The sequence below is a fragment of the Balaenoptera physalus genome, assembly GCF_965194825.1.
Source record: "Balaenoptera physalus genome assembly, chromosome: 13".
Lineage (NCBI taxonomy): Eukaryota > Metazoa > Chordata > Mammalia > Artiodactyla > Balaenopteridae > Balaenoptera > Balaenoptera physalus.
The window spans coordinates 96757519-96769694 of record NC_138892.1 but is presented as its reverse complement, the minus strand read 5'-3'; the positions used below and the strand labels follow the sequence as shown (position 1 = coordinate 96769694).

At 38.4% G+C, this 12176-nt stretch overlaps 1 protein-coding gene across 1 annotated transcript in view; it reads right to left on the bottom strand.

Moving 5' to 3' along the window:
• Positions 1 to 12176, bottom strand: part of PLBD1 (phospholipase B domain containing 1) — a 72807-nt gene that overhangs the window by 33718 nt on the left and 26913 nt on the right. The window contains exons 3-4 of the mRNA XM_082421994.1: positions 4267 to 4350; positions 2793 to 2931 (exon numbers count right to left, since the gene is read on the bottom strand). Coding sequence (XP_082278120.1) covers positions 2793 to 2931; positions 4267 to 4350 — 223 coding nt within the window. The remainder of the gene's footprint in view (positions 1 to 2792; positions 2932 to 4266; positions 4351 to 12176) is intronic.

The window sequence follows — 12176 nt, the reverse complement described above, 5'->3', positions numbered from 1 at the left end:
ACTGTGTTCATTCTTTTGCTCAAAATTAATTTTTGACATTTATCAATGTTGATCATGTGGAAATAGTTCATTCATTTTCATTCCTATATGGTATCCCATTACATGAATATATAGTGTCACAATATACGTATGATAAATATCTGGGGTGTTTCCGGTTCACAGCAAAACAATGGTACTGTGAACTTTTACGTACTTGCGCCCCATTTTTGAGAAACTATGTAACATCTGAGTGGATCTGCCAGGTTGTAGACTGTGTTATCCTCAAATGTTTCAAGTAATGTCCAATCCTTTTCCAAAGTGGCTGTAATAGTTTACTTACTCCAATAGTGCTTGGGATTTCCCAGTTCTGGTGTGTAATAGGATCTCACTGTGGTTTTACTATGCATTTTCTTGAAATAGAGCCTTTCATCACCTGTTTATTGGCCATATGTATTTCCTCTTCCAAGAAAGTCCTCTCGATGTTTTTGCCCACTGCCCATTTTTCTACTGAGTATTTTCTTTTTAACAATTTGTCGATGTTCTTTATGTATTTTAGATACAAATCCTTTGTTAGTTAAATGTATTGCAAATATCTTCTCCTGGTTTACATCTTATCTTTTCACTCTCTATACTGTCTTTTGATAAAAAGAAATTCTTATTTTAATTAGCTGAATTTGTCAATCTTTTTCTTCATGGTTAGTGCTTTTGTGTCTTAAGACATTGTTGCCTACCCTATGTCGTATCCTCCTAGTGAAGACTGAATGATACTGGGTCTAGGCTATTGTCATTACTTCCAGGCTTTTTCAAGGGACAAAGCAAGGAAACGTGTACTTTTTTTTTTTTTTGGCCGTGCCATGAGGTTTGCAGGATCTTAGTTCCCCAACCAGGGATTGAACCCAGGCACAGCAGTGAAAGTGCTGAGTCCTAACCACTGGACCACCAGGGAATTCCTGGGAAACGTGTATTTTTTTAAAAGTAATGATTTGCTACCTATATTTCAACTTAAAAACAAAAACCAAAACACAGGATCTTTACTTCATTGATTTTTCTTATGCTGAAAATCTTGTTATCTAACATACTTATTTGCTTTATCTTACTATATCAAGTGAACTCTATCAAATTTCAAAATAGCAATATCAATATTTTTACTAAAGTAAGATTACAATTCAAGGTCATTTGTTTTGGTTTTGGTTTTGGTGATTCTTCTTGTCTGTAGCATCTATTCCACTGAGGATGTACAACAGTAACTGTGTTTTAAGGTCACTTGAAATAACTGCTGTCCGTATGGTTATGCCACAAACTTGATACACCATTAGGTATATTTGTGTCAATTTGTTTTCAGATCTTAGGAACTGCTTTGCTTTAAAAAATTTTTTTTAAGTATGAACAGCATTTACATAGTTCCAAAGTCAAATGTAAAAAGCAAGTTACATTCAGAGAAATGTAGCTTTCATCTCTGTTCCCTCCACTCTCTTTTCTTCCTTCTTTTATAGGTAATCATTTATTTTTTAGTTTTTGGCTTATTCTTTCACTGTTGTTTCTCCTTGAAAAAATGAGCAAATCTATCTATTATCTATCTATCTATCATCTATCTATCTATCTATCATCTATCTATCTATCTATCTATCTATCTATCTATCTATCTATCTATCTATCTATCTATCTATCTCAATTTCTTATGCAAAAGGTAGCACATGATATACACCGGTCTTCCCATTTTCACACTTAATAACAGATTCTGAAGGTCATTCCATAGTAGTACATGGAGATCCACCTTATTCCTGTTTACAGCTACATGATTTATGCAGCCAGTCTTCCATGTATTTGGCTGTTTTTGGTCTTTTCGCTATTATAAATTATCTGTGATGAATAGGCTTGCATTGTTGCCAGTGAACCTTTGTGATAATCCTAGAAATGGGATTACTGGGTCAGAGGGTAAATGAGTGTGTGATTTTGGTACTGGGTGCCAAAATTCCTGTCCATAGCAGATACACCATTTTGTATTCTCACCAGTCTTCTAGGGAAGTACCTTTCCCCCCCCCCCCATCTTTCCCCCCATTGCCTTGCCAACACAGTACGCTCTCACAGTTTGGAATTTTTTCCAAATTGATAAGTGAGAAAGTATTTCTCAGTATGATTTTAATTTGTATTTCTAATTTTATTAGCAAGGCCAAGTTCATATGATTAAGAGCATTTTTTGCATCTATTTTCTATAAACTGTCATTTTATATATTTTGTCCAGTGTGAGTGTGTGTGTGTATGTGTGTGTGTGTGTGTGTGTGTGTGTATGGTATATATGTTACCCCCAGGAAATAAAATCTTCCTAATTTTTGGAAGTATATTACACGGTACCTTTCAATCCTCAATGATTCAGTAAACCTTTCAAAAAAATTATGCTGCATGGGCATGTGTTTGTGTGTGTGTGTGCGTGCTGTGGAGGATGAAAGCATAGAACGCATACAGTTTATAAAACTTAGACATTTTTCTTTAACAAACATATTGTCTAAAACACTTGCTTTATTAGGTTAATTAAATAGCCAGTACATTCATATGGGGCTCTTTAACCTACCCCAGAGTATAGCATGAATGAGACTGAAAGAACACAGAAACAAGCTGGTTTATTTGTGAGTTAACCTGACACTGAGTCAGGTGCTAGCAATGAGATAGATAAGACAGTTCTACTGTGCAAGAAATTTATTCCCTAGTCCTAATGTGATCTTCTCCTTAATTGGAATGTATCAATAATTTTAAAGATAATTTTCAATATTCTTGCCATACCATATAAATCCTGAGTAGCTTTTAAAAAATCTTACCTTTGTTCCTTCTACTATAGCCCTCTTCGTTGCCCCTACATACAGCCCGTCCATTTGTGCCATAACATAGCCTGTGTGTCTCCAAAATGGGTCATGCTTGTTATTTTTGATGTTATCCCGGGCCCACTGATCTTGCTTCCTGGAAGACAAATTAGATTTGTACTAGAGGTCTCCATGGTTGTTCATCCAAAGCTAAATTAAACCCAGGTATTTAGAGATTATATATTCAGATACTTATGCTAGCTAGTATAATTTAAATTCTGGATCTTATAACATTCCAATCACTTTGAAAGGATATCAGAGCAAATCCTAAATGATTTTTAATCTCTCCCAAGGACTATGACTCTTCCATTCTAACTTCCCCCATGCTCTATCTAGAACTATCTAGAAACACAGGTGTAATATTTACTTATCTGTGATACTGAGGCCTAAGAAAGTCGAGGATAGACTGTTCAAATGTATCTTATACAAAATCATGTTTCACTAAATCGGTAAGGACAAGTTGATTAACTTTACTTTGTAGATAGAAGTGATAAACAACAGGAAAAAACAAAAGCTCTTAAGGACCGGGTGGTGTGTGTTTGTTTGTATTTCTCTCAGATCATTTTCATAGTTTATGGTTTGCCCTATTCCAGTTGTCGCTAATAACAGCCTCAATGCCTCTGTCCTGGGAAAAAGTCTTTTTTTTTTTTTTTTTTAATAGTCCTTTCATTCTCTCTCCTCTTTTTGTTGTCTGCACTTTATGCAGGATGAGTTGATATAAATTTGTATACTAAAAGCTACTTCTGATGTGTTCAGGCTATCTCTAGATCAATTTAAAAATACAGTGTCACTGCTTCATGGGATCTAGCCCAGATGCTCTGTAGGACCTTAGCACCTGACGAAGGGGTTGCTTAGCATATAATTTGGAGGGCCAAACCAAGAGCTCCTTTATCCCCAAATTAGTCTCATAGTCTGTCATCCCACAAATATAAAACAAATTTTCTGAATATTGAGAATTATTAGTCTTCAGAAAACTTTACTAAAATAGAAATATTCTCAGAGGATGTTAAGAATTATAACTTTAGATATGAGCTAACTCCCCAGCTAGGATGAGTCACCAGGTCCATGAAACGGAAGCACCTTTCAGAGGGAGGAGGAGGGATTTCTGCGAGGAGAGGAGCCCCCAGGTGGAAGGGATCCAGGGGTTTGACTCTGCCTGTCTTGCACTGGTGAGGTCTTCCTCTAGCTGTGTCAGCAATTGATAATGGGATATTTAACCTGACCTCTGAAAGAGCACAAACTAGAAGGCATTTGTCCACAACCAGTTTTCATGCCATTACCAAAAGGTGCTATACTTAACTACAAGAACTACTCCAGAGTCCTGCCTAAGAGATGGAAAAGAAATTGGTGTAGGAGAAATTGCTGTTTGAAATGACAGATTCAAGCCCTGAAGCCTCAACAGCAATGAGAAGAGGAAAGCTATTATACTTACGTTAAAAACTCCTGTACTTTATCCACCACGGAATGTTTCTTAATCAGCTGTGGGTAGAGGTTTGTGAAGTGGTCATACATATGTCTGAAAGGAGAGATGAAAATTGTTACATTTCCATTTTTCTTCTTGGATTTTCCCATCACAGTAAATTACCCAGTATTTTGGCTAACTGGGATGTTCCCTATGGCAAACCTTCCCTATCTTCTTTTATAAATCAAATGCACAATTTAAAATGGGAAATATCGGGACTTTGCTGGTGGTGCAATGGTTAAGAATCCGCCTGCCAATGCAGGGAACACGGGTTCGATCCCTGGTCCAGGAAGATCCCACAGGCTGCAGAGCAACTAAGCCCCGTGCGCCACAGCTACTGAGACTGTGCTCTAGAGCCGGGGCTCTGCAACAAGAGAAGCCACCGCGATGAGAAGCCCGCACACCACAGCAAAGAGTAGCCCCCGTTCGCCACAACTAGAGAAAGCCTGCACACAGCAACGAAGACCCAGTGCAGCCAAAAATAAATAAATAAATAAATAAATAAATTTTAAAAAAATAAAAAAATAAAACTGGGAAATATTCCCAGCATATAGAAAAGCATAGAATATAACAAACACCCAAGTATCCACTACCCAACTATATAAAATCATTATATTTTGCCATATTTGCTTCATATTTTTTAAAAAAGATATAAAACATAAGCTAGAGTTCAACTGCTGCCACTAATTGTCCTCCCTTCTCCCCAGAGGCAACTGCAGTCTTGAATGAACGATTTATTGTTCTCATGCACATTTTTATACCATCTCTCTCTATATATATATTTAATCATAAATAATGTATATTATCGGGCTTCCCTGGTGGCGCAGTGGTTGAGAGTCTGCCTGCCAATGCAGGGGACACGGGTTCGAGCCCTGGTCTGGGAAGATCCCACATGCCGCGGAGCGACTAGGCCCGTGAGCCACAATTGCTGAGCATGCGCGTCTGGAGCCTGTGCTCCACAACGGGAGAGGCCGCGATGGTGAGAGGCCCGTGCACCGCGATGATGAGTGGCCCCCACTTGCCGCAGCTGGGGAAAGCCCTCGCGCGGAGGCGAAGACCCAACACAGCCATAAATAATAAATAAATAAATAAATAAAAATTAAAAAAAAAAATGTATATTATCATTAATCATGTTTCAGAACAAATATAAATAAGATCATACTATCTACCACCCTAACTTGTTTATTTTTCTCCACATGATATTTTAAAAGAATTATCTGTTATCATCTGCAGCTTAAATTTATTCTTTTCATGTGTTGATGGTATTCCATGTTATGACTATATAAAAATTCATTTATGCAGTCCTATGATAGACATTTAACTGGTTTTTAATTTTTCGCTATTACAATGCAACTTCAAACATTGTTGTAAATGTCTCTTTTTACACATTCATTTTTCTAGTATGTATGTGTATATATACATATACATATAAAAGTAGAATTGCTGGGGTGAATATTCTCTACACCTATAGTTACTAGATACTGCTAAATTGTTCTCCACAGTGATTGTACCAAATTACGGTCTCCCCAACTACATGGTAGATCTCTCCTTGCTCCTTAGCCTTGCCAACACTTGGCACAGTCAGACTTTCAAATTTTCAACAGTCTGTTGTATCTGAAATGATTCTTTGTTTTAATTTCCATTCCCCTCAGCATTATTGGCTATTTGAGATCCTTTAAAACTTATTTAAAAAGTTAAATGTCCCTCATACGCTATACAGTAAACATTTTTGGTGAGCTATAATTGACATACAACATTGTATAATGATTTGATACATTTATATATTGCAATGTGATTATCACCATAGCATCAGCTAACACCTCTACCATGTCACATAATTGTAATTCCTTTTTGGTGGTGAGAACAATTAAGATCTAATCTCTTAGAAACTCTGAAGTTTATAATACAGTATTGTTGACTATAATCACAATGCTGTGCATTGGCTCTCCAGGACTTATCTACTAGTTGCAAGTCTGTATCCTTGAACAACATCTCCTCAATTAAACGTTTTTGAGTTGATGAAAATAATCCACTTACATCTGTTGTGATTTTAATACACTTGGATTTATTTCTGCAGTCCCTTCTGTTTTCCATTTACCATCCCTTTTTTTGTCCCTCTTTTATGGTTTCCCTGTTTAAATAGCATTTTCATTAACCTTCTTTTTACTTCTGCTAATTTAGAAGCTTTATATAAAATGTACAATTGACTCTTGAACAACATGAGCTTGTACAGCAAGGGTCCACTTATACATGGATTTTTTTCAGCAAATACATACTCTTTGGATATGGAGGGCCGACCGTAAGTCTACATGAGGATTTTTGACTGTGCAGGGTTGGGGATGAGGACTCAGCGTCTCTAACCCCAGCATTGTTCAAGGGTCCGCTGCATTTCTATTCCATTAGTGATCATCATTAAACATTGTGAAAACATTCATTATCATGCATTTTATTATAAAACATAAATGACTTTTTTTTGGGCGGGGGGCAGTACCATGTGGCATGCAGGATCTTAATTCCCCGACCAGGGATCAACCCGTGTCCCATGCAATGGAAGCATGGAATCCTACCCACCGGACTGCCAGGGAATTCTTGTATAAAATCTAAATGAATTTTCTATTTCTCTCCTCCTCCAAACATACATATTTTAGCAAGCTTTACCTACCCATTGACATCATCCATCATGTTATTGTTCAAAGATTTAGTTTTACCTTTTCAATTAAAAAAATATTAAAATAATTTTTATTGTTTAACTTTTACAATCAAATTTTATTAACTTCTTTGTTTTTTGTGTTAACTATTGTTCCTTATATCCCAAATGTTCCCTCTTGCTATTTTTGTTAATGTGTGTCCTATAATAGTTTAATAGAAGTCTGTGCATGGTAAAATATTTTAACTTATGTATCTAAAAATATCATTATTTTGCCCTTGCTCTTGGATAATTTAAACAGTTTTAAAACTCTAGTTAGTTATTCTTCCTCAGTACTTTAAAAATATCATCCTCATATCTTCTGGCTATATTGTTGCTAATGAGAGGTATGCTGTCAGTCAAGCTGAGATTCCTTTGTAATCAATATTTTTCTTTCTGATAGCTTTTAAAATTATTCCCTTTATCCTCAACTTTCTGTAGTTTCATCCTCTGTGTTGTAGCAATTTAATAGGCTGTGTCTTCCAACTAAGGACTCGTGTCTTTCTCAATTTTAATCAATTCTCAACTATTACCCTGTCAACTATTGCTTATCTGCAATTCCCTCCAGTTTCTTTTTCTGGGACTCCTAATAGACATATGTTGGAGTTTCTCAATCAAACTTCTCTATTTAATAACAGCTCTCTCATTATTTTTACCCCTTTCTCTCTTTGGGCAGTGTACTGTATAAATCCCTCAGTACTAATGTCTGATTCAGAAATTATTTCTCTGAGTTTGTCTAGTCCAGGGTTTGCCCACTTATTGATATTTTTAAAAATTAATTTCCATAATTTTCATTTATGATATTTCAAGCAGGTTCTTTAAAAATATCTACCTATTTCTTCCTTTTTGTTCCCTACATTTTTCAAGTTTTCCTTCATTTATGATATTTCATTTATGATATTTTCATTTTGATATTTCAAGCAGGTTCTTTTAAAATATCTACCTGTCTTCTTATTTCTTCCTTTTTGTTCCATAAAGTTTTCAAGTTTTCCTTCATATATATGTGTGTGTGTGTGTGTGTGTGTGTGTGTGTGTGTGTATACATATATTTTGTTGTCGTTGTTGTGACCTGCAGCTTGAGTGATCCTAGTTCCCCAACCAGGGACTGAACCTGCGCCCTCGGCAGTGAAAGCGCAGAGTCCTAACCACTGGACCACCAGGGAATTTCCAAGTTTTCCTTCATTTAAAACTTAGAGTACCTTAAAGATATTTAAAGTCTTTGTTAAACCCATCTACAAAATTAATCTGGAGTGTATTAATGACTATTGTTGATTTTGCTGACTTTTTCTTAGCATTCAATTTCTTTGTGCTTTTTTGAACTTGGTATTCAGGCATTTTAAGTTATGTGTTTGTTTACATTCTTAAATTCTTCCCCCGCACCCCCTTCCTTTCTCCCTCCCTCTTTCTTGCCTCTCATTTTCTTCTAGGTACTTCCATCGGACTCCCTGAGAGCCAGGTCTTATAGCGGCTATGGGGACTTCTTTCCTATGGAATGCTGCGCGTTTATGTGTCCTGGAACCAGCACATGATGATTTGGTTCTTTTGCCCACCCCGCCTCCCGTCAAGCTCACGGTTTCTTATACATCTCTACACCAGAGTGCACATCAGCAGAAGTTATTCTGTGGCCTCCTATTTTTCCAAACAGTCCAAAGCAGCAAGGTTACTTCTGCTTCCCAGCCTTGACTCAGCTTCCTCAGAACACCGAGGCCTTCACCCACCAGCAGGAGTGGCTGTCTCTGCCTGCTTCACGCCAAGAGCCCAGCAGATCCATACCCCATCGCTTTTCCGCTTCATTTCTGGTTCAAGAGATCTTTCATCTTGTTTGGGGGGGCCAGCTATATTACCATGATGCTCTCTTTCTATACATTTTATCTACTATTTGCTCTAAGTTTGGAGCAAAGCGGGTCAAATTGTGAGCCCCTTGCACCCTCTGGACTGGAAGTTTACCTAAAGTCTGAGTTGTGGTTTTTATTTGATGCTTTTTATCGACCTAGAGGTCAGCACTGTGGAACTTTTAGGTATCTTTATCTAATGGTTTCCAGAACTGAAACTGATAAGATGAGAATAGAATTTTATTGCCAGTGAGGCAAAGAACATTAAAATCCTTTGAAATGTTTTATTTTATGGTCCTTGAATTCAACAAACCTCATGAGTGCTTTTCCTTCAAATTATCTGTAAATATTTTTTAAAAATTGAATTATCATATTTAACTTTTGTTTATATATCTTTTATGCTGCCACGCCTATTCTTCTATCAAGTTGGTCCCTTTTCTATCATCTCTAAAACTGAGGGAGAGAAGAGCAATAAAGCTAGACAGGTATGTGGGTGACAGGGAAGGGACCCTCTGCCCTGGCCTCATATTTCAGGTGAATGGAATGCAGAAACTCCAGGTGAGTTGGATGACTTGATTTAGTTGCTTAGGGAAGCAAAAGCCTTTCCGTTTTCCCTCTGAGGTTGCATGGGGAAGTAGAGATGGCTGCCAGGACTGTCTGGCCTCAGAGCCAAATGCAGCACCCCTGCACCCCTCCATGAGTTTCAGGGAGCAGCCAAAGGCTTTCTTGTCTGGCCTAGGGTGGAATAAGAGGACATTGGGAGTTGATGGACCTCCTGGGGGCAGAGGACTTATACTTGAGGTGACTACTGCAACCTCGATGGCATTGATTTTGCAACTGGAGACCAGGGAGACCATGGAAGCCTCATCAGATGTCAGGTGGGGAAACACCCAAGCTAAAGACTCAATGAGACTGTTCCACTTCAGTAAATGTGCCAGAGAAGGACACAGGACAATCACTGCTTAAACATCTCCCCTTCCTCCAAGATGCCTCAGTGACACTAATCCATTCTGGAAAAAAGTGTTTGGAAGAGGAGTGGAACATTCTGAATTGACTCAGTTTCAGTGATATTTTGTTCCTATTGAAATGACTATGGTAACATTTCCTGCCATGAGGAAGAATGGGCTCTTAAAATTAAAATGATTTAAATGGAAATAAAGTTCTCTGCTTTTGGAAAAAATAATTTGTGGGCTATTGACCTACCAATGCTCACTCAGGTAAAGAAACAAAAATTCATACTTCTTACCTAAAGTCTCCATCACTGCACCCTGCCCAGCTCCACCCAGAGTTCCAGATCCTCTCAATTTTTCAGTCTTATTTCAATATAGGGCTGTGTTTCTCAACCGGAGTGATTTTTCCCTCCAAGGGGCATTTGGTAATGTCTGGAGACGTATTTTGTTGTCACAATAGGGGGAGGGAAGGTGCAACTGGCATCTAGTGGGTAGAGGCCAGGGATACTGCTAAACTTCCTACAATGCCCAAGAAAGGATAATTCAATCCCAAATGTCCGAAGTGCTGAGGCTGAGAAACCCTGAAACAGAGGAACATTCATCCTGACTTGGGGGTGGCTGCTGAGGAGGTCCTATAACAGTAAAGACAAAGGTAGATAAAGGAGGGTAACTAGGCTAGAATTATTAAAATTTTTTCTTTCTTTTTTTTGGGGGGGCAGGGGCTGAATTTTTTGATTCTGATATTCAGAGCTGGGGAAGAGAAACCTGCACATTGAGATCAGAAGTGGAGGCTTCACCTGATCCTGCCCCGCCCAGGGGGCCTGAGGAACAGAATCCACTCACAGTCCCCTGAGAAGGCTGAGGCGCTTCTCTGATCTTTGAGCCTGGGGCCCTATACTTTGGCGTGCTGGAGCAACACAGGACAGCAGATAACAGCAGAGGCTTTGAATTCTGAACTCAAAGCTTGATCCACTCCTTGTAGGCTCTACGACCATAAGCAGGATTCCCAACTTCTCCATGCTTCCGAATTCTCATCAAACAGAGCCAAGACCAGTCTCCATGTCAAGGATGTGTGAGATTTTGTTTCAGCTCCTGTGGTGTGTCAAGTCAGTAAGTTTCCTCCTAAGTTGGCCGAGACTTTGCCCATCTTTCCATCTCTCACACACACTTTGTGACAATCACAAAGACACATGGACACCTACTTTTCCCTGAATCTTTTTGCGTTATGTTAATACCATATCACTTAGTGCTTGTCAGGTGATCTCTCCTACTCTTTCCTAGTTGTTTCAACTTCCTACTTCCTGGGTCTGAGGCCATATCAGGCTCCTTTAGTATTTCCCGCTGTGATTAATCCATGTGTGTGTGTATGTGTGTGCATGTGCACGGACTCCGAAGCTGGACAGCTGGTTTCCAATTCTGGCTGCTGCTTACTAGCTTTGTGACTTTCAGCTACTTACTTTACTTCTCTGTGCCCAAGTTTTCTCATCAGTAATATGGGGATAGTAATAATATATACCTCACAGCGTGGCTGTGGATTAAATAATTTAACATATATAAAATGTTTTGAACAATGCCTGGCATATTTTAAATTATATATATATATGTGTGTGTGTGTATATATATATATATATATATATATAAAAATATAAGTGCTAGTCATCTGATAATTCTGAGGGTGTGACTGTGTCTTACTTATCTTTGCTTTGGCTACAGCCTTGACCTGGAGCCATATTCAGTTTCTAATATCAGAAGGAGCAAGTTGGGGGTACGGAGGAGATTCCTGAAGTATCTTTTGATGGTAAGACAAACGCCCAAAAAGGTTACACCTTTGACTATTCTCTCTACTTGTGCCATAATCTTGCTAGAACCTCTTTTCATCATAGTTTTAGCAACTGTTGTGTCAACACATTACCTTAAAACAAGTGGAGAGAGTACTCAGGAACTCACTCCCCACTGTCACTCTATCCCCAGAGTCCGGCACAAGGTAGTATAACGAGGGCGTGTCGTATTGAATTGTGGCACCCAAACTGGCTAGGTAATTCCAGAGGAGGTCATTTCTGCATCTGCCTCAGCAACACAAGAGATCAGTCACTTTGTTAAAAACTAGAGCAGACCAGGTCCTCACACCCCCATCACCATTCTTTCCAGAAAGGTTTCCTGACTTATTTTATTAAAAATCAATGACTGTTTATCAGCTTTTACATCATTCGTGAGCCATCAGAGACTCTTAATTTGCAACTCTTAGGGAGCCACCCAGTAGAGTTAAAAAAAAATGAAGGCAGAAATTCCATTTGGCCAAGGCTGCTAGACAATGCATTACATGGAAATGCATAGCTGACACTTCCGATTCATCTCTCACAAAACTGGAACAACAACAGGATTCAATGAAACTTCATAAGCATGTAGTTAAGT